This window comes from Sus scrofa, chromosome 3 (genome assembly GCF_000003025.6).
Source record: "Sus scrofa isolate TJ Tabasco breed Duroc chromosome 3, Sscrofa11.1, whole genome shotgun sequence".
NCBI lineage: Eukaryota > Metazoa > Chordata > Mammalia > Artiodactyla > Suidae > Sus > Sus scrofa.
The window spans coordinates 86,402,582-86,426,259 of NC_010445.4; the positions used below are offsets into that span (position 1 = coordinate 86,402,582).

The 23,678-nt window shown below is 38.6% G+C and overlaps 1 protein-coding gene across 3 annotated transcripts in view; it reads right to left on the reverse strand.

The window, feature by feature from the left end:
* The window catches only part of EML6 (echinoderm microtubule associated protein like 6), a 285,579-nt gene that overhangs the window by 151,095 nt on the left and 110,806 nt on the right, over positions 1-23,678 (reverse strand). For all 3 annotated transcript variants that reach the window (XM_021087539.1, XM_021087538.1, XM_021087537.1), the window contains exons 3-4: positions 6,233-6,392; positions 2,345-2,443 (exon numbers count right to left, since the gene is read on the reverse strand). In XM_021087539.1, coding sequence (XP_020943198.1) covers positions 2,345-2,443; positions 6,233-6,392 — 259 coding nt within the window. The remainder of the gene's footprint in view (positions 1-2,344; positions 2,444-6,232; positions 6,393-23,678) is intronic.

A 23,678-nucleotide genomic window follows, 5' to 3' on the forward strand; every position in this document is an offset into this window, starting at 1 on the left:
AGGCAGAGTCTGGACTACAAAAAGAGCTCAGGCTGCCAACTTCTCATCACATAGGAATGAGCTATTGCTCCAATCAACAGAGACAGAAGGAGGCCCTGTAACTTTTGGTTAGGTAGAAGGGAACAATTAGGGACTACAGAAAGAGCACTGAAGAAAGGAAATTTGGTAAAAAGTACCAAGTACGCATAAGATCCAAATGCCCATTTTAGCTATGTGAGCTCAGGCAAGTCTTAGCATCTCTAACCTTAACCTCATCTTCTCAAAAATGAATGACACCACCTGAGTTCTGTTGTGAGGTCAATTAAGATAATATATGTACAATCATTTTGAAGGCTATAAAGCACTCATTATACAAATTAGTGCTAGGGATTAAGTATTTTAGCTATTAAAATTATCTTGAAAATAAGCTTTTGCTTGTGAGCAGCCAATAATAATTCATACTGGCATCAATAATAAAGAACAAAACTGTGCATAATACAAATTATGGGGTCTGGGAGAACAGTGTTCTAAAAGTGGTAGTTCATTAAAACATTTTAGGCTCTTAAAATTAGAGTTCTCACTAGATAGCATTGTACTTTTCACAATCTACTCTTAACAAGAAAGTGTACAGTACAATAACAAGACAATAGGAAAGTCATGAGTTTGATCCAGTCCAATTCAACTTACTTTAGAAGATATAATGAAAATAAATAGTAATATCTAAAATTCAAATACCACAAATACTTTCAACCTGCTCATTAAGTACCAAGTTAATAGCAATATCTAGAGGTAAAGCCTCAGCGTTATGGTGCTGTAAAATCTGTTGAGGGGACTCTTAGGTGTAGCCAGGGGTGGGAGCCATTTGGGTGCCAGGCCTTTTCCAACACTAAAGTTCCATTGCTGGTCACTCCTGGACTTTCAGAGGACTTAATCCTCAAATACAATTTGCCCAAATGTACATCAACAAGTATGCGGCCCCCTTAAAATGACAAGTCTTCCTAGACAAATGTGCCATTCACATAAAAAAAAATTTGTTAGAATTCACATCAAGCAAGAGGCAGTGAATTTAATATTTAATTAGATCCTCATTCTGCATGGAGTTATACTGTGCAGAAATACAGAATAACTAGGAATCAATGTAAAACAGTCATGCAAATTCATTTTTTAAAATTAGGCAATCAGGATAATAAAGTTGCCAAATTTATTTTAATTATGCCAGACAGACACTAGAGAAATAGATTTCTGACCAGGTAATGCATGCATCTGCTTCCTATCCTATTTTACCAGCTATGACTATATGGAATTACCATTTCTGATCACACTCACTTGAATGTGAATGGTAAGCAGGCCACAATTGACATTTCAAGTTCTCAAACATAACAAAAAAATCATATAGTTGTCATTACATTCATTTGAAATTCAAATGTATACACTAGTAAACATATTTTTGTGAATATTATTTTCTAACAACTATTTCCATTTCTGAATGAATACACCTAAATGATACACATAATTTCAAATTCAATTCTGTTTGCATCCTAAATGCCAAATGCCAGTATCAAAAACTTGTTTTGCCTATGAAAAGCAGTAACAATTTAAATAAAGCATCTGATCACCAGAAGAGATCATCCTAATATAGCTACTAATCATAAATTAATTTTTATAAACACCAAATTTTTAAGTTGAATATGGAAGGGAAAATCTCCATGTGGCAAATTTACTTTAAAAAACAGTGCAAGAACAAAATAATGCCATGTGCAACAATATGGATGGAACTAGAGACTCTCATACTAAGTGAAGTAAGTCAGAAAGAGAAAGACAAATACCATACGAATCACTTATATCTGGAATCTAATATACGGCACAAATGAACTTTTCCACAGAAAAGAAACTCATGGACTTGGAGAACAGACTTGTGGTTGCCAAGGGGGAGGGGGAGGGGGAGGGAGTGGGATGGACTGGGAATTTGGGGTTAATAAATGCAACCTATTGCCTTTGGAATGGATAAATAATGAGATCCTGCCGTACAGCATTGGGAATTATATCTATTCACTTATGATGGGGCATGATGGAGGATAATGTCAAAAAAAGAATATATATATGTATGTATGACTGGGTCACCTTGCTGCACAGTAGAAAACTGACAGAACACTGTAACCCAGCTATAATGGAAAAAAATAATCATTAAATTAAAAAAACAGTACAACTGTGCTGTACAGTAGAAAATTGACAGACCCCTATAAACAAACTATAATGGAAAAAATAAAATCATTAAAAAAAGAAATAGTACCACTTTGAGATGCCCTATTGCAGCTGCCCTACAATAATGAAACCTGCATGTCTTGATATAACGAGGTCTTCTTACCCGGTCGGAGTGGCCAGTGGCTGAAGCCAGAAGTTTTCCCTTTCTCCAGTCCCAAATGCAGACTGTGTTTTTGGCATCCAATCCCACAGAGGCTAAACGCTAAGCATAAGAACAATAATTTAATACCTAAAAATGATAGGAAGATTTCACATTATCCATGCTTTCACTAAGTGGTTCTTATTACCTACTTTGGGCCAGTGCTTGAATTTCTTATGAAAAAAAATGATTTCTCAAAAATCCATCTTGATTCCAAAATTGGATATCACAGTAGATATTGTTCCATTAGCATATACTAAAATTGCAACAACCTGAAACCTATAAACAATCTGTCCTTCTTAAATATAGGAAATATATGTGCAGAATCTCATGAAGCCTTTGATTAATCAGTGGAAATCACAGGAACAGAACTTAAAGGCAGGGCTTAAAATTTTTAAGATCTTAATGTGATTTTAAGAGTCCAGCATTCTATAGTCTAAAAGCTTCATCAGACTGTTAAAATGAAAGGGTTTGACAAACACGTGGAGAAGAAATACCATAAATGAACATTATTTTCATTCTTTTTAATTCTCAAAATTTCACAAACATTTGAAGTGACTACAGAAGGATATATAATTTTAGTACAAATAATTTGGTACTTCACCTTCCAGTATAAATTCTTTGGAGTCAGATCAGAACTAGTCCTCAAAGGGAAAAGAAAATACAACACCTGAGTATATACAAAGTCAACAGTGTCAAAATGCATACTCGGGACACCAAATTCAGAGCTTTCCAGCAGCATACCACTCTAAGGAAAGAGTGCTATATAATAGGCAGTGGTCTGGGCTGGGAGTAGATTTGGCTTCTCTTTTGACTTTATGAGTAGATAGACATAAGAACTTAGAAAATTGACTCCTCAGTTTTTTCAACTGCAAAATGACTGTAAAAAATTTTTGGGGGGGTCTACAAAGTGGTATTGTTGTATGGATCAGTGAAATAATGTAAGCCAAATGGTTTTATACATAATTATTGGCCAAGTAAAAGTATGTGAGCTTGTGTATTTCACCAAGCATATCTGTGCGTCTAGTGCAATAATAGCCAGATATGGCTAAATGTATAATGTATTGTTATGCCGACATTACTCAGGTTTCTTTACTATCAGTGGTTTCTGCTAGGAATTTTTAGTATTAAAAATATACATAGTTTGAGGTTTTAAAATGTGCCCTTAATGAAAAGAGGTCTTTGCTGTGATTTTCAATTGAGGGTTCCAGCAATGGAAATGATTGTAAGATATGGTTGTATCTTTATCTATATATGAAAATTTAAAGTGGGTGAATTTCATTCAGCTTATTTTTTCTTTTCTCTTATGTAGAAAAGGCAGTCAACAGAAATATGGGCACTAAAGTAAAAGCCACATGAGAAATGTGAAAAAGACTGAGGAAAAATCCAAAGGAAATCTATTTTGTATGACAGGCCTCATTGCTACCTTAAAAGCATTTCTTTTGCCTTTTGTAGCTTGTGAGGTGATGGGCCATTTGTCATTTTCTAAATATCACTCAATTTCAGGGAACTCTGTCCAAGGAAAAAGGCAGATCTGAAGCAATAGGCATCAATAAGCCATGAAATCCATTACAGCAAACAGGAGGTTATTTTTCTCAACTGACAGTTGACAAAGTACCATGCAGTCCACCCCTACCTCCACCTTCAAAATGGAACCTAAAACATTAGCTAAGATTCTAACACAAAATAACATGGACAAAAAAGTTATAGCTGGATTGATTTCTCCCTGCTGTATTACGTTTCTTCTTGTGATGCTTCAGAATAAATTCTCATGAAGAATGTTTGCTAGAAAAACAAAATCAGATAAGAGGATGTGCATGTAAATTCACTTCTAAGAGTTCATTTACACTGGTACATGGGTATGCATTCTGACACTTTCATTCAATTTAGTCAGGAAGTCAATAACTGCAAATCTGAATAAATGCCACTATCCAGGGATTTCTTCTGGATGGAATTTATGCATTATCCTGACTAGGCTGGATGGGATTATAGAGTAGTTCAATCAAAAACATAGATACCAGGGGTCTACATATGTACTGAATCTAGTTCTAGAAAGAAAAATGAATAGAATGATCACTACTTTTTCAAAAGAGCAGAAAACACCAAGTAAATGTTAACTGTTTAAAAACGACTCAGGAGTTCTCCTGTGAAGCAGTGAGTTAAGGATCCAGTGTTCTCATTTCAGTGGCTTAGGCTGCTGCTGCGGTGCAGGTTCAATCCCTGGCCTGGGGACTTCCACATGCTATAGGTGTGGCCAAAAAAAAATTTTTTTTAATTAAAATAAAAAGTGACGATGTGGCTTCAATCCCTGGCCTTGCTCAGTGGGTTAAGGATCTGGTGTTGCTATGAGTTGAGGCATGGGTCGCAGAGGCAGCCTGGCTCCCTCGCTGCTGTAGCTGTGGTACAGGCCTGCAGCTGTAGCTCTGATTCAACCACTAGCCCAAGAATTTCCATATGCTGTAGGTGTGGCCCTAAAAAGCAAAAACAAACAACAAAAGAACACTCAAACCAGCTGCAGTCCTATCATCTGCTGCATGACCCATAAACTCTCAGCTTGTTCAATCAATCTTCTAGGAATAATTTCATAAGGCCTTCTACAATATGGACTTAGCTAAGTAACTTGTGAAATTTACCAGAAAACAGACTGAAGGAATTAACTGGCATAAATATGAAGGGTGAAAGGGACCGAGGGAGGTGTCCTAGGAATATGGGAGAAGGCTAGGGAAAAAAGACACAGCCTTAGTGAGGAGGTGAGTGCAGGGGGAGCCAGGAATGAGGCCTCTATGTTTCTTTTCCCTTCTCTATAATGTATTTTTCAAATTAAGATATAATTGATATTTATAACACATTACAAGTCATTTCTCTCAAGTTTGCTAGAAGACCAAAGAAAGAGAGACACTTGTTGGAGGAGGAGACTTGGAAGGCTTCCTGAAGACCTTTGAAGTGTCTTGGAAGAATGAGTCACTTTAAGGGGCAAAGAGGGTGAGCAGAGCACCAGAGGAGGAGAGGGTAGCATGAGAAAGGGTCTGGAGGTGGACAAGTTCCACATATAACAGGGGAATCTCAATGACTTGTCCAATTTGACTGCATGGGAATAGCAAAAAGGAGGCCAGAATGCTGGTTAGCCTGGAATACACAGCCACAAAGTGTGGACTTCATTCAGGCGGCACTCCAAGTTCCTGTTGTCTTTAGACAATGCTTGGTTACTTTTTCAGGTGGTGAAATGCATTAACAAGATATTGGCTGTGAGGAGACCAGTTAGGAGGGTATATAAATTGTCAGACATGACACAGATTTGGAACATAAAGGATGGTGGTGGAGAGAATGGGAAGGAGAGAATGAATGTAAGAGTTACTATAAAGATAACTAATAAATGCACACAAATCAGCGACTGCTTGAATTGGGCGGAGTGGGTAGGGAGGAAGAGTTAAAAGTCATCTCAAAGTTAAAGATCAAAGTGAATTTTCTCAATGAACTGTTAGGAGGTGATGCTTGAGGTCTGTGAAAAGGGTTTGGTCCAATTTGTATTCTAATTGTATTCCAAACGGAAATCTAACATTAGAAGACAAAGTAGAATCGCTGAGTTACCATGGACCCAATAAACATGAATTCACAACTTCCTTTCTGGGGGCTTCTTAAGCAGATGGTGAGACTGGGGTACCAAAACCAGTTCCTATCCAAAGCTGGTGCCATGAGCTTGGAAAAGGACCAAACAAGTGAGGATTCTAGGAGGCTGACATGAGGAGACAGCAATGGTTTATAGACTTTCTCAGCTATAGGCTATGCACATTATAATTCTAGGTGATATGTAAGAAGTCACCAAAGAAAGTGAAAATGGAAAAAGATACATACCTGTCCATCTGAATCGAAAGCCAGGCAGGCGACTCCATGTGTGTGGACATCTTTAAGAATAGACACAGTTTGGACATTATAGGAATCCCATATACATATATATGGTTCCTTCCCAACTTGGCCAGTTGCAACAAGAGTTTTATCTGGGTGTAAGGCAAGGCTGAAAAAGAAAAATGCCTCTTTTCACATCTTTCTACTGAACAAAGTTAAGAAAAATATTGATTATTTTTATCATCTAACAAGATAATTCCAAGAGAAAGAGTCCAAACTGTCCCCAAAGTAATTAATTAGCCAATTGGTCTAAAAAGAAATGTTCAACTTTGGCAGAGAGGCTTGGCACAGTTTAACAATAATTTTATCTGATCTTACTACATTTGGTCACCAAATCAAACACATTATAATTCTGTGATTAGAAAAACCTTCTTTATTCTATAATTGCCTTATATCATGATATTTACTTACTAGTTTTGAAAATATTACTCAGTTTTCAAGTTAGATTTGACTTTAATTTGAAAAAAAAAAAATGCTATTGCCAGGAGAAAGTGCACTTCTCAGAATTAAACCTGCCCGCCTAAGAATCTCAATAGGATTTCAAAGCATGGAGGGGTCTCAGAGATAAGGGTTGTTTTTGTCTCTGTTGCCATAGATGATGCATTCTAAATGAAAATTTCTATTTTACATAAATCACTGTGATACTAAGAAAACCACAAATTACTATGCTTGTGGCTCGTGTAGAATTTTCCCTGAGTCTGTACTCCAGTCAAAATAAAACTTTGTCAAATGCCAAGCAGAATTTCAAGGAATCTGTTGCAGTCAAGAGGAGGAAATGTAATCATTATTATTCCTAGATAGGAAATCACTCTAATGGTTTAAACTCATTGTGTTAACAAGTGCCTTTCTAAAAATAGTTGTTGGGAATTTCAAAAATACAAAACCAGGGAGTTCGCGTCGTGGCTCAGTGGTTAACGAATCCGACAAGGAACCATGAGGTTGTGGGTTTGATCTCCAGCCTTGCTCAATGGGTTAAGGATCCGGCGTTGCCGTGATCTGTGGCGTAGGTCGCAGAAGCGGCTAGGATCCCGCGTTGCTGTGGTTCTGGCTCTGGCATAGGCCAGCAGCTACAGCTCTGATTTGACCCCTAGCCTGGAAACCTCCATATGCCGCGGGAGCAGCTCAAGAAATGGCAAAAAGACAAAAAACAAAACAAAACAAAACAAAACAACAACAAAGAAATACAAAACCAGAGCACACTACCTATATGAAAAAGTAGCAGATGACTCTGTTGACACAATAAACAAAATAATTTTTTTTTCCTTTTCAATTTCAACATCTGTTTACACAGCTAACAGGTAATAGATGTAGAATTTTTTTTTTGTTTTCAACTTTCAGCTTGATTTTGATAGGAACATGATGCTCTGAAATCACATCTGGATTTGCACATTGGCTGCCCTTCACTACCTCTGGTTCTTTGGACATATTACTTTTTTTGCCTCAGGCTCCTCATCAAAAAAATGGAGATAATATAGGAAAATACACAATATAATGAATATAGAGCATTTAGCACAGTATCTGCCCTAGAATAAGCACTCAATACAAGTTTCATTACCATCATTACTTTGTGTAACTGGCATCAGATAGATACAACGAACGTGTTTCTATGGATATATGGGTGCTCCTTTCAAAAGCAAACTACTTTTTGGTTCCTGCTTGGCTCCATGTAGTCCCCCAAATTCTGTAGCCACCAAGCCCTGTATGCTGTCCAGGTGTTTCTCATCCCACAGTTCTCACTTCCCGGGTTTCCCACCAAACCTAGTACCGTCTTTTGCACAGGCCCCTTAGGGCTGGCTCCCTTTCCTCACCTTTGTCGTCCATCCCAGGCCCTTGTACCCTGGTGCCAGGGTGCAGTCACCCTGGGGGTTCCCCATGCCCCCATGCCACAGGTCTTCAGTCTCTGTACTACCTCCTTAGCCAAAGGTCTGCTCCATTTGCTCTCTCCCGACGAGGCTGGATGCTTCACAGGGTTTTTTTTTCTTTTTAGGCAAAGAGGGTGCGGTTGGAGGGGCCCACAGGGTGAGCTCTGCAGGGTCAGGAGTGAGTGAGGGTCCAAATGGAGGAGCAGGAAGAGGATGAGCTGGGAGTGCTGAGGGGTGAGGGTGGCTCAGAGGAATCAGGCCTCAGGTGCTTGGGCCCCCATAACTCTTCCCAGAAGCAACCGCACCTCACAGGCTGGCGATAGTTCTGCGGAGGCAGAGGAGACCTGGGATGAGAAACACCAGGGTGCTCTGGTACCAGCGAGGACTCTTCAGGGGGGAAGGAGCCTGGCTCACACCACCTGACAAGCAAACCCTAATTTGCCTCACCTGTGCTCCCTTAAGCTCCCTCCTCCAATCACAGTACAGGGCACTCACCTCAGGGATCTGGCTAGGTAGGTATTGGGGACCTGTCTTTGCCCCAAAAGCTATGCAGGGGCCAGACTGCCTGAGGCCAGAACCTGGGAGTGAAATGCACGCTGGCAGCCAAAAGTCTATCACCTTTCAGGAGGAGGAAGCACCCCAGGCAGTGACCATTTTCTGGGGCCCAATCCAGCACCTGCCCAGGTCCAAGGTTGCACTAACCTGAATGCACCCTTTCACTGTGCATCCTCAGGGTCAGCTGTTCCTCCCACCAACAGCACGGTGTCTAGAATTCATCCCAGGAGGTCATTGGTACCTTTTGCTCAGGTCTTCCCCCTGAAGCACAGCCTCAGGTCACTGCTTATCTTTCTGACTCAGACCAACTGCCAGCCAGCACCGGGGCCATGAGCAAGCCTCTTCAGCCAAGCCCCTCGGATAGGAAATGTGCTCCTCTTACTAACTCCATCAGAGAGCCCACGGGCCTGGGTAGGGCCAGGTCTGGATGGGAGAGTGTGGGGTTTCCCAGGGAAGCAAACAAGGTGCAGGTGACTTTGTGGTTTCAGCTGTGGTGGGAGAGAGGGTGAGTCCTGAGGGATGGGTGAGGGGAGGATGGGCTGGGATGAGAAACGCCTGGGTGCCCCGAGTCTAGGTTGGCCATCTTACAAGTGTTTGCTGAAAAATATATTCTCAGGGATCTTTATAAGGACTAATATAAAAAGAAAACACATACAAAGAGGTAGTTTTTTCACAAGAGGCTAATGTTAGAGGCTTTAAAACATTTTAAGGTTGTAGAACAATTTAGCATTCAGGATTGGTGGGACATGATCAATAAAAGCACCCTCTCAATATCACTTCTGCTGGATTATCTCTAGTACTTACTTGACAGTGTCTAGATGTCCTAGAAAACTGCAGGTAGATTGTAGAGCACCATCTTTGTTTCATTAAACTAGTGGATGGAAGCAATCTATGAAACCGTTTGCCCCTTGGTATATTTTAGTTCATGCATTCCGTGATACACTCAACAAAACTTTATCTAAGGACCTATGAAATGTCAGGTGCAGTGCCACAGACACATAAAACAGAATACACAACACCCCTCTTTCAAGAAGCCCACCTGAAAAGGAAGAACAGACATGTACGCAAGTAACAGGCTGGCCAGGGCAGCCTTGAAAGCCCTTTTAAGCAGGCTAGGAAGTTAGGGTACCCTGACAATTATTAGCAGGACACAACATAAACAGTTTCATGTTTTCGGAGAGGGCCAGTGGGCAGTACAGATGGGTAAGGGCTCTTAGGAGCGGGCATAGAGAGAGCAGTTAGAGATTAAGCGAGAAAACCTGAGGTAAGACAGGAGTAGAGGGGATGGAGAGGATGAGTCAAGAGATATTAAAGGGAAAGAGAGAGAACGGTTTAGGGTGTTTGAGGCTCAGGAGAAGCTTGAGCATGTCAAACTTGACTGTTCTTCACTTAGGCAACTGGGTTCATAACTCACAGAGGTGGGTAGCATTAGAGTTTGAAGCTTATGAGCCTGATCCTGGAAAAGACGGCCCTACCTCCGCCTTAGTCTCCACCAAAGAGACTCCTCAGGTTAGCACTGTGGCTGAAGTCCCAAGGGCTATGAAGAAGAGGATTTGGCTAGACTGTCTGTTCCATGAGGGCAGGGGCTGTTTCCACCACTCTGCTTGGTTTCTGGAACATCATGGCAGAGTAAGCATGAACAAAGCGCTTGCTGAAAAGGGAGTGAATGAGGTCAGCAATCCTGGCTGCCGTATCCCCCCTCCCCCTGCTACAGGCAACAGGTTCTACGCAGGACTGGAAGATAAGGAGGAATGAGCACGTTTCCCCTAGATGGCCAGAGACACTTTCAAGAGACAAAATGAAACTCTTTTCCTATGATTATAGCGTCTAATTAAAATCTTGAGATACCTGGTAGATTTCTGGGCTTCTGAATTACCAAGAATTAAAAAAAAAATGCTATTCCAGGCAATTGTTCTTACTATATTTTCATGATTCCTGACTTTTCTCATTTCTTGAATGAGGGGAAAAATGAAATAGCTTTCAATAAACCTTTAGAGAGGCCTTCAGAATAGTTTATCAGTCTACGTTCCTCAATTAGCAGTGTGACCCAGAAACATCCCATTATGGATTTAAAGTGCTTTTATTGTTTTTTTATTATTCTTTTCAATTCATGGATTTGAATTTTTTTTTGTCTTTTTTCAGGGCTGCACCTGCAGCATATGGAAGTTTCAGGCTAGGGGTCGAATCAGCTTCAGCTGCCAGCCTACGCCATAGCCACAGCAATGCGGGATCTGAGCCTTGTCTACAACCTACACGGCAGCTCATGGCAATGCCAGATCCTTAACCCACTGAGCGAGGCCAGGGATTGAACCCGCTTCCTCATGGATACTAATTGGGATCATTACAGCTGAGCCATGACGGGAACTCCAGATTTAGAGTATTTTTATTCTGGTTTTTATTAATCTTTTCTATTCATATCAGAGCCCATAAATTTATCACATTTACTAAAAAGTGCACATTGGAAATTTTTGGCTAGAAATTTCTTTACACTGTTCAATAAACCATGTCTTCCCAGCCTATGATATCCCATTGACACAAATTCCTCCTTTACAAAGTTATCTATGTGTCCTTTTATAAGCCAAGTGTCTCTGACCTCACTTCTCTGGTTTGCATGCAACAATATTGCTTAGAATAACTCATGATGTTCCTGTTTATTCACATCGATGGAAAGAATAGGGTGAACAGACAGCCATCTCTATTTACCTGGCCATTTTCCCACCGGCTTCCCAGGAACTTCACTCCTTCAACCTGGGTAATAGAATGACCATGTCTGTGTATATTTTAGAACAGAGTTAAGTGGCATTTACTTTTCCTTTAAATGTGTCATATCATTTCAGCAGCACTTTTTAAACTTCATAAGAGGGTGGGGGAACCTAGCAAACTTTAGTCACTGAATTTGCAAGAGCACACTGCATATAAGGTATTGATAATGGTGCAGTTACAGAAGCATTTATTTAATGAGCAGGTTTGAAGCTACCCTTAAGGTATCTATTCCCTTTTTCGTACTTCTCTGCATAGAGGAATAAAAGAATTTCACAAAGTCATTGTGCATAGGGCCTGCTTTCATCTAATCCCAAGTCATATTTGGAATTTTAGTTCAGAAGAATTTAAATGACAGATATAGATACAGATTCCAAATTGGCCTCCTGCTGCCCACTTCAAAACTGCTCTTTGCTCCTTCCACAGAGATGCCCTGAACCTAAGCAGCTACCCCTCAGTAATGCCTTTAGACCAACCTACAGATTAAAGGAGGGTAGGTCTTCTTATCCTATTAAGGGGCCATGATAGAAATTATGATGTCTCCTGAATTCCTTCTGATAACATTTCACCAGAAATGGCCAACTGCTGTGTTTGTCCATAGAGAAATTACAGAAGTGGAAAGTACCATCACTATACAGAAAATCTGGTCCACTGTGAGCTTCCCACGGTCTTCTTTACCATAGCGCAGTGTTGTGATTCCTTCTGTGACTGGAAGTATCCATACCACTTGCTTATATTTTATGTCTGTGTCCCATCTGTGAGCCCATAAACCCCAATCTCTGCTTTGCTAAAAAAAAAAAAGAAAAAAAAACTTGCACATACATCACTAATTTTGTAAATTATTATGGCCACAACAGCAACATCACAATGTTAAAATGTTCAAAATTGACTCCCTTTCTAAATTGAGACTGAGGGTCTTAATACAATGAAGTTCTCATTCTACACCTAAATAAAAAAGGTTCAATGTCCTTTTCTGTACTCATTTTATGGCACTGATTGTACTGTACACATGGCAACAAAAAAAAAGGGGGGGATCAAGCTTTTAAAGAACTGCTTTTCTCTGTGTATGTATAAATCTAGTTCCATTGGGAAAGCCCATCTTCTGTTGCCATAGCAATAGAAAGCACTGCAGAGGACTTTCATCACCCTATCTGGGAGGAGAAATTGATTGCTTCTCCAGTATGCTGGGAGGGCAAAAGCATGTCTTTCTGATGTCAGATAAGATCAGGAAGATTTACCAGTATGTTTTGTGGGGAGAAGATGAGAATAAATGGGTCATGAAAACAGGTAGCCTTATGAGGTTAAATAAAAAATTCTAATCAACAATAATCATTCTCAATTCCTGAAGGCAAAAAAAAAAAAATTATATTCGAGTACTTGTTCCAAGTGCAGCATTTCAAAAATATTCATGATTTTAAAGCCTTATTTCATTTTTGCCCAGGCTGCTTCAGGGATAATCTCAGTAATAACTTTATATGTTAAGAGCTCTTTTAAAAGAGCTTCACTAGGAAAGCAGGAAAGCCTTCTCTCTCCTTTTCCTGAAAATAACCCTGAGAGAATTTTCCAACGTAGGAGACATAAGTGCATCAAAGTCACCCAGGCTGGACTGTCTGAGAGCAGGTGCGGGGAGGCTGCTACTTTCTGAGCTGAAGAGGGAGTGGGCCAACCTCCCTCTCCATCAGTGGATGTTTACCTGTGAGAAAGAAAAAGCAAACGAAGGCTTTTATGAAAATACTGGGCTAGAGGTAGTGGGGCCTCAGATGGGTGTGGCTGTGCTTCAGTCCTGTCCTTGTCCCCATAGCTGCACTTGGCACTGGGGTACTACCATTGGGACTGGGATCTCATGTGACACCATGGAGACAGCCCTGCCTCCAGGTGGGCCTGGCAGGACGAATGGAAGGGACAGCAACGTCAACAGACTACCAGGTCTGCTGCTATATTCCTGACCTGTGTAAGCCCAGGGTACCTATATAATCTGTGGTTGAGCCATGGTCCCTCAAATTGGGCTTCTCAACAGCCTTAATGAGTGGTACATCTAATGAAAATTAATGTGACTTAGAAAAATAAAGATACACAATATATCTTGCATGCTGAGTGCTGCCATACATACGCTGGTATGGAACTATGTGCTAGCAATACCTTAAAATACCACATAAAAGAGTAGTTAAGAGCATAGTGGTTTGGCTGCCTGAGACCAAAGCATGCAGCAATATTCTGGAGCCAGCTGGGACTTCCCAGCAAGAATTGATGGTAAAATTTCAGCATTTTGCGACTCAGTTGTTAAATATGGCCACTGTTTACAATTAAATTATATAAACTTGCAACTAAATATGTCATATTAAAAATAAAGGTAATATACTCTAACACTCATAGCTTCCCAATTATTTTATTATCTATAGCCTTGACATTATTCATTGCCAGCCTATCCATAGGTAGAAATACAATAGAGTATGATGTCCCTGTGCACATCTCTTTCCAACTCTGTTTTCAGGGATGTCACACTAGTGGTTGGCAATCAGTCCTGGGGGGAATATTTACATCATGGAAATTAACAAATGCTACAAATCAGGGCTTGATTTGTTGTTTTGTCAACTGTCCAGACTTAAGACATAGGTAAAATGTTAATAATGCAGAATAAACTTAAAAGGGTGTCAAGTCTATAGCTGTTTCATTATGAATACAACAACAACAAAAAAAAACTGAGAAGATATTCTTCCAGTATTCAAAAAGTATTATCCACTGCAGCAAAGAAGTCACTCACATCACTGGAAAATGATTAAAGTTCTGATATACGTCACTGTTGATTCACTTTTCTCTTATTAATATAAATGAAAATATCAACCAACATTCATATCAGAACTATATTCATTTGTCTATTATCTGAGTGACTTCGTTTTCAAACCAGAGAGTAATCACATTTATTCCTTGTCTGATTTTGTCAAATCATGGTTGAATTGCAACCATAGATTGGCCACAGTTCCGCAAAAATCAAGGAAAGAATTTTATGAGAACTGATTGGCTATATGGAATGATTATTATATATTTTATTGTTTTTAAATTGTGTGCAACACATCATTTATATCAGTAAAATTTGTAACAAACTTACGAATGTATATGCATAAAATTTTTCTCTTGGAAAGTTTGTTGTTAAACAGTCATCAGTATATCACTAAAGCATGTCTCCTACACTTACTGGCATGTAAGTACCACAAATAACCTTCAGCAAATTACTCAACCTCTGTGTGCCTCAGTTTCTCATCCATAACATAGGAAAAATAAGAGTACCTATGTGGAAGAAGGTAGGTATTATTGTGAAGACCTAATATATCCTAAAGCAGTGATTAAGACAAGGCAGTTTAAAACAGTGAGCAGTATATAGGTGCTTTCGTTATATTAATTAGCTGCCATGTGAGTGATAGAATCTGCTCAAAACAAACACATGGGAAACCAGCTTTTCACCCAAGAGGATGGACACTCTAAAACAAGTAGAGAACTACTGTGAACTAATCTCTGAAGTTTAAAAACAAGGCTACCCTCTGAGATTTAACCTTGTAAAAACTATATTAAATGTGTAAGATTGGTTATCTAAAGAAGTCATCCTAAGGAGAAAGCATCCTAGACAAGAAAAACAGGGTTTGAAAGTTGAATCCACTCATGACTGATAGTGAGAGAATCTGGTCTCAAATACTAAAATCAATAAAAATAAATATTAGTAGAATGTTAATAGAAAGGGAAGTTCTGTATGAAGGTTTTATAAAAGCAAGTCAGAATTAAGAAAGTAGAATGTTGGTTCAAGAGTAGACATATAAATCTGTGGAACAGAATTAAGTCCCTAAATAGACCCACACTCATTATGGTCAATTGATTTCCAACAAAGGAGTTAAGGTAACTCAAAGGGAGGATAGTTTTGTTTTTGTTTTTTTTCAATGGGCAGTGGAACAATTGGACATCCAAATGGAAAAAAGTGAACCTCAATACTTACCTCTCATCATTCACAAAAATTATCTCAAAGGACCAGAATGTAAGAACTAAAACTATACAACTGATAGAAAGACATATGAGAAAACTTTTGTGACCTTTGAAAGACAATTTTTTTTTAATTAAAAAAAATTTTTTTTCAGCCTTGCTTTGGGCATGTGGAAGTTTTAGAGCCAAGGATCACACCCATGCCACAGAAGTGACAATGCCGCTCCCTAGCCCACTGAGCCACCGGGGAACTTCAGACAACGATTTTTTTTTTTTAAGAGAAGAAACAGAAACCCTTAGCTATAAAAGAAAACAATTGATAAATTGGACTTCAAAATTAACTCTGCTCTTTGAGAGACACAATTAGGAAACTAAAAAGGGAAGCCATAAATTGGTAAATAAAATTCTCAAAGGACTTGTACCCAGGACATATAAAGAATGCTTAAAATTCAATAATAAGATGACCCAACTTAAAATATTACCCAGAGATGTGATTATCATCAAAGACAAGTAAAATTGAAAAGACCAACAATACCAAGAGTTGCTGAGATGTAGAGCAACTGGAATGAGTACATATTGTTGATGGGATGTAAAATAAAATCACTTGAAAAGTCTTTGTTGGTGTCTATGCATAGTTTTATTTTTTTTTAATTGTTTTTTCCTCAATACAATTTTTTTTTCCTCTGTACAGCATGGTGACCCAGTTACACATACATGTACACATTCTATTTTCTTACATTATCATGTTCCATCATAAGTGACTAGACATAGTTCCCAGTACTACACAGCAGGATCTCATTGCTAATCCATTGCAAAGGCAATAGTTTGCATCTATTAACCCCAAGCTCCCTATCCACCCCAGGCAGTTTCTTATAAAGTTAAAACATACAGTTACCATAAGACCTAGCAATTTCACTCCTAGATATTCACCCAGGATAAATCCCTAAACAAAGACTTACAGACAAATGCTCATAACTGCTTTATTTATAATAGCCAAAGCTGGGAAATAACTCAAATACTCATCAACAGGTGAATGGATAAACAAATTACTGCATATTCATACAACAGAATTGTTCTCTGCAATAAAAAGGAATAAGCTATGTACTGATACACACAACAACATGGATGACTCTCAAAACCATCATACTGGAGCATTCGGTGGAATACTCATGTCACTAAGGTCTTCATCAAAGTTAGGAGCCAAGAGACACTGTCTGCAGTTGATGAGCCCAAAAACAAAGGTATAAAATATAAAAGATACTAAGGTAAATGTTAAGGGAATTAAAAAGTGGCAATAATTCTTGAGTAGAAGAGAAGTAATATAAGAATGGCTTAGGAAAGATACATCCTCATTTGTCTTAAAAGAAAGTTGATCATGCCTCAAGTAGATAAATCAAGAAACAGCAATTATTCAAGATGTGTAGGTGACCACCAGAATAGTCTTAAGTATTAGAAGTGTTCCTTTGGAGAGTGAATTGGGGAAGGGAAAGGATGGGGCAGGGGCAGGGTTTCATTATAAGGCTTTCTTTAATTTTTGGTTTGTGTGTCAATATTGCCTTGCTACACATATAAAATTAAAACAGACAAAAACAAAAAGTAGTTACAGAGAAATAAAAATTGATTAACTTATGCAAAAAAAGACCATATCTGGTGGTTTAGAAGTCTTTCCCAGGCAGGAAGTACAAAGAAATGTCTAATGACTCTATCAGATTTGTCAGCCCCCCAGATGTTCTCATTAAGTATAACTGTGGCCAATAAAATGAATTTGATCAGCATGGCTGGTCCTACAATTCATTCTTTGAAAAAGGAGAAATGCTGCCTTAAGACTAGAACACAACAACTTGGTAATGAGAAGGTTCACTAATGAAAGGGGTCTATGTGAAACCCAGCTTTCTGGAGCTATTCATCTCTTTTTTTCTTCTTTAAGCAAGGAGCATGACTCAAGCATGGAGGGTTATATTTGGCAGAAGTCCTGTTAATTTAGGATAATTAAATATGCCAGTCATGTGTTTCAGTAAGGTCTGATTAAATACTTTAGAGAAGTCATTAGTGAATCCATCTGGTCTGGTGGCTTTGCCAGATGGCAAAATGTTACTACCTCTATCTGTTCTGTTCTTGGAATATTTTACGTCTATTATAAGATAGCATGCAGTTATTTCCAGGGCAAATCTTAATTTGCTAGTTTACATTATCAAAGGATGTGAAGGTGGAAGGCAAGACTGTTAGTTGTGTTACACCATGCCAACTGAGCCACAAGATTTCAAGGCTGTACTAAATGGTCTGGTGTTCTATTGTTGAATTCAAAGTGATTTCATCATTTGCGTTTCCTCAGAATGTTCTATGTCAAGAAGTTCTTGTGACTAGAGAGAACTACAGGGAGAAGAACCAGCTATACTTCATACAGTGAGATTATAATACTCCAAGATGGGGAAAACCCGGGAAGAACTTCCTCCATGTGGAAGGTCAATTAAACAGAAAAGTGGCTGGTTTTTATTCTTTAAAATTACAGAGTCACAGATCTTTGTGAGAGTGCTTTAAAATGATAATCTTGTCTTGGTTCTTTGACCATGAAGAAGTAACCTTTGCCTTACCAATTCCCCAATCAGCTGGGTCAAAACGCAAAGTATTCACCAAAGCATTGACAATAGCATCTGAATAACAATCACTTCACTGGTTGGTGTCCAAGATAAATCCTTAAGCCCAAGTGAGAAGCGGGGGGGGGGCTTGGAGCTGCTGGAGAAGGCTCTGGAGGTGGCTTGATGAAGGTATAAGACAAAATAGAGCCTAGAAAAGAGCCCAGTTTTATTGCTACTCAACCTCCAATACTTCTCCTCTAAGGATAAGCTTTAGGTTGAGCTGAATCCTCATTCTTTCCCAAAAAGGCCAGATTTACATATCTATTAACTTAGCTGACTGTGGTCAGATGGAATTTAAATTCATAAAACTGTTGCTTCCAAGGTTATCCCCCTACATATCTGGGAACTAGGGCTACCACACTACGGCAACTCTTGCATGGAGGGCTCTTGGTTACTAGCACCTCCTCTTCCCCTTGTTTTTTATTTCATTCCTCTTTCTTTCCCTTTCAAGTTTTCCTCTGTCTTTACATGAAGGTGTTATATTTTATCCAGCATTGCTACATAATTGGAGAGGAGCAGATAAGATGGGAAGGTGTGTAACTCTGTCACCTCAGTACCACATGTTGCCAGAACTGGAAGTCCATGCTTGACTTGACTACCATCCTCGATTCTGATCAGTTGAGTTTTACTGTTGTGGAACTACCACTGTGAACTTGGCATAAATGATTAATTAAAACATTGTTAAGATTTCAGATGTGTGGATTTCCATTGTGGCTCAGAGTTAAGAAACCTGGCTAGTATCCATGAGGACTTGGGTTCAATCCCTGGCCTTGCTCAGTGGGTTAAGGATCTGGCATTGCCATGAGCTGTGGTATAGGTCCCAGATGTGGCTTTGATCTGGTGTTGCTGTGGCTGTGGTGTAGACCAACAGCTGCAGCTCTGATTTGACCCCTAGCCTAGGAACATCGATATGCCACAGGTGTGGCCCTAAAAAGAAAAAGATTCCAGGTGTGTAAGAGCATCTGTCTCCACTGAGTACACAGATGGTTGCAGACTGATGCCCCTGTACCCACTACTATCTCTCGTCACTTCAGATACCTTCAGTGAAATGTGTGTAACAGGCTGGAAAGATCAAAATGGGGTTCAGGATCATCCATATTCAAACCACCTGTACCTTATGGTAAAGCAAGTGTGTGAACCAAGAAGCCCAGGCAGAAGGGGCCAGGATGAGCAAACTGGCTTTTTGATGTGGGTTTGAATTAGGAGGAGAAAGGAGTCATTTCCATAAAAAAGTTCTGAGCAAATGCCTAGCACCTCTGCCCTTAGGAGACAAAATGCCGAAGGGTACTATCATGCCTCATTCTTAGGGCAAGGACAAACTATAGTGTGGACTCTGCTGTGACAGAAGAGAAGGGAGGAGGACTACCTCTGATGCCTGGGCTTTCAAGAGACCACTAACCACCAAGATGGGGTTAATATCCAAAGTATATAAAAACTCATACAACTCAACAACAACAAAACAACCAACCAATTTAAAAATGGGCAGAGAAGCTAAATAGACATTTTTCTGAAGAAGACACACAGATGGCCAACAGGCACATGAAAAGATATTCGCCATAGTTAATTACTACAGAAATGCAAGTCAAAACAACAATCAAATACCACCTCATGCCTGTTAGGATGGCTATTATAAAGAAGGCAAGAAATAACAAGTGTTAATAAGGATGTGGAGAAAAGAGAACCTTATATACTGTTGGTGGGATTCAAACTGGAGGAGCTTCTGTGGAAAACAGTATGGAGATTCCTCAAAAAATTAAGAATGCAACTACCATATGATCTAGCTATCCCACTCTTGGGTATTTATCCAAAGAAAATTAAAATACTAATTTGAAAAGATATATGCACTCCTATGTTAATTACAGCATTACTTAAAATAGACAAAATATAAAACATCCTAAGTGCTCATGATGAATAAGTGGATAAGAGCTACTGTTGTGGCTCAGTGGGTTAAGAACCTGACATACTGTCCATGAGGATGTGGGTTCGATCCCTGGCCTTGCTCAGTGGGTTAAAGATCCAGTGTTGCCGAAAGTTGTGGCATAGATCACAGATGTAGCTCAGATCCAGTGCTGCTGTGGCTGTGGTGTAAGCCAGCTCTTGCAGCTCCAATTTGACCTAACTTCCATATGCCATAGGTGCAGCCCTAAAAAGAAGAAAAAAAAAAAAGAAGAAATGGACAAAGAAGATGACATATACACACAATGGAATCCTAATCATCTATAAAAAAAAGATGAAATCTTGCCATTTGCAACCACATAGGTGGAACGTGAGGGTATCATGCTAGGTGAAATAATTCAGACAGAGAAAGAGAGAGTCCATATGATTTCACTCACACATGGAATATAAAAAACAAAAATAAATGAATAAACAAAATAGGAACAAATAGATAAGGTGAACAGAGTAGTGGTTACCAGAGGGGAAGGGGCTGGGGGAGGGCAAAATGGGTAAAGGGAATCAAGTGATGTAGTAAAGGATGGAAACTAAATTTTTGGAGGTGAATACACTGTAGGATATACAGAAGTAGAAATATGTTGTACACATGAAACATATAAACCCCAATAATAAATAAACAGACAGACATATCCAGTCTCTGAAATGTCTCTTGACGTGTCCCTTTGCTATTTTTTGGCTATCAACTATAGAGAGGAGTGCCAATATCTCCCACTGATTGCAGATGAGTAAGATTCTCTGAGTAATTCTGCTGTGTTTTGCTTTATATATTTAAGGTACATTAGGTACATACAAAATTAGGACTTTTAATTTTTCTAGTAAATATATCATCATGCAGTTTCTCTCTTTATCTCATATTTGGTCTTGCTTTAAATTGTATTTTATCAGATATGAACTGAGTTGCATCAGCTTCCTTTTGGCTAGAATTTGTCTGGTATACTTCTCCTATCTTTTTCTTTCCATTTTTCTGTGTTCTTATACTTTAGGGGTGTCTCTTGCAAAAGCATGTAGCTGTATTTTAAGAGTTCAGTCTATCTGTATTTAACGGAATTACTGATACATTTGGGTTTATTTTATACATTAGTCATCCTGTTCTTTTATTTCTAGTTTTTCTTCCCCCTTTTTACCTTTATTGAACTTATTTTTGTCTCATTCTGCTTTTCCATTGTACTAGTTTAAAAATTGTTGGTTATTTTTCTATTTTTTGTGATTGCTCTAAAAGAATTAACATGCATTCTTATAATATGTAAAGTTGAGAATTACCTGTACCTTCTTCCTTAACCATGTAAGAATTTGAGAACACTTTAGCTCCCATCTCTCCTGACTCACAACCTAATTCTGCCATTACTTCAGTTGTTATTGTTGTTTCTACCATGCAAGTTATATATTATTGTTATTTTTTCATGCAATCAGTGTTTATTTAGTTATCTACACATTAGCCAATTACTTTGTTTACCTTTCTCTTGCCTCTCAGACAGTTCATCTAGGATCAGCTGCCTTTTACCTGAAGCATATCTTTAACATTCTTTTAGTCAAAGTCTGAAAAAGTCGTTTAACTGAAACACTATTTTGTCCCTGTTCTTGAAATACAATCTTGCCAGATAAATAATCCAAATAGGCCCTCTTATCTCTCCTCCACAGTTTTAAACCTCTCTGTCCTAGACAATTATTTAGATGTATCTTCCAATTCACTAAGTTTTTCTTCAGTTGTGTTTAATCTGCTATTTATACTGAAGTTCTATTGGTTCTTTTTAAAATCTTGGTTTTTAAAAATAGTGTCTGTTCCTAATTTATATTTTAATCCCTTCTTTTATTTTTTAAACATACAAATCATACTCATTTCCAATATCTAAAGTTTCTATGGACTTGATTCTGTTGCCTTTTTTTCTGCTGTCTGTACTTATGATATCTTATTTTCTTATAAGTAACATGATTTTTTAACTGAAAGCGTATGCTCCTTGGAATTTTACCTGTGCAAATTCTTTGAAACTGAGAGTAAAAGTGCCTTATTCCTCCAGCAGATTTGTACTTTCTTCTCTGGGCTCCTGGGGATACCACTGTCCTAGGATGACTGGGGGAGGTTTTGTCAGACTACACAAACAGTGTGAATTTTGTTTCAAGACTGTATGAGAGCCAGCTTGTGATCATGAATTTTCAAGAAGAAACTATTATTTTTCTCTTCCCTACTTCCCCCTTATCCAAAGGAGATGTTTTGTTCTTTTTTTTTTTTTTTTTTTTTTTGCTTCCTAGTTCACTATTACATCATGGGTGCAGGTCTTCAGGGTTCCAGCTATACCAGCATCTACTATTAGAAGCCCTATTTTGGCTCCTGTCACCTACATCCCATGAGGCCATCCAAATGGAAGGTCAAGAACACCCAGAGTTCAGCACATTCTCCAGAGCTAAAACCATCCTGAGTACTGACTGATCTTTCTGAGTTTTAACCTTCACTTAATTTTTGGCCTCTAGATATTCCTTGATTTATTAGCTCAGAAATAATTTTAAAATATATTTGAAATCAATTTTAAATTGATTTCAACAGGAAGGTTTTTCAGGTTATCTGATCATGTATACTACTAAAAATGTGAAGTCTGTCCCTTTCTTTGTGATCCCACTATGACTGCTGTGGTTGAAGCTCCTTCCTGGTTTTGAGAAATCACTTTTAATCTTTTACTCCACGTATCACAATCTACCTGGAATTATAATTAGACCTATTTTAAACATGTGTCTCTCATGTTGTGAGATCTACAAGGGCAGTATGATGTACTGATTGTTATTTCATAAAAAATATTTCATATTTCATTATTTCATACACACAAGCACACACACTCAACCCATCAACACATCATCCACTCACCCTCATACATGTAGACTTACATGCTCTTATCTACACACACACTGCATAAAACAGCACCTTACATAGGAACTGCTCCATTACAGCCTTAGTTGAATCAAATTTCATTTTCATAGCTTCTAATACCTAACTTAAGTCTAGATCACTCTTGGTGAACTTTGTGATTTCTGCATTTGGCCAACATTTGTGTCTTGTTCTGAGCACACACTGTAATTGTATTGAGTTCTGTTCCTCATCTGTGACCCTGTTTGGAAACAACATGTGCAGTGGGTAAGAACTCGAACTTTGGGGTCAGACAGACCTATATTGGTTTGAATCTCTATCATTTACTGACTGTGGGAAGCTCAAAATTTAAATTATATCTCTGGTTCTCAATTTTCTCATCTGCCAAATGGGGTAAATGTCAAAACTTAGCACAGGGTCTGGGACTTAGTGAGTATTCAATACATAGTAGCTGTAAGTAATAAGGCCCTTTAGCATGACGACTAAAATTATTTATTAATGAACCAAATTTAAAAATTAACATATTTGAGAAGTTACTTATTTTGATTTTTAGATGTGACAAATAAAAACTGAAATGACTACCTTCTCACTTTTTTCTCCTATTGGAATTGTTAGTTCTATGAATCATTAGTTCAATGATTACCAGTGTTTTAAAAGAATGTTAGCTACAAGAGGGCAGGGATTTTAGCCTGCCTTTTTTTCTTTTTGCTTTTTGGCCACACCTGCGGCACATGGACATTCCTGGGCCAGGGATTGAATCCAAGCCAGCGACTTACACCTATGCCGTAGCAACACCAGATCCTTAAGAC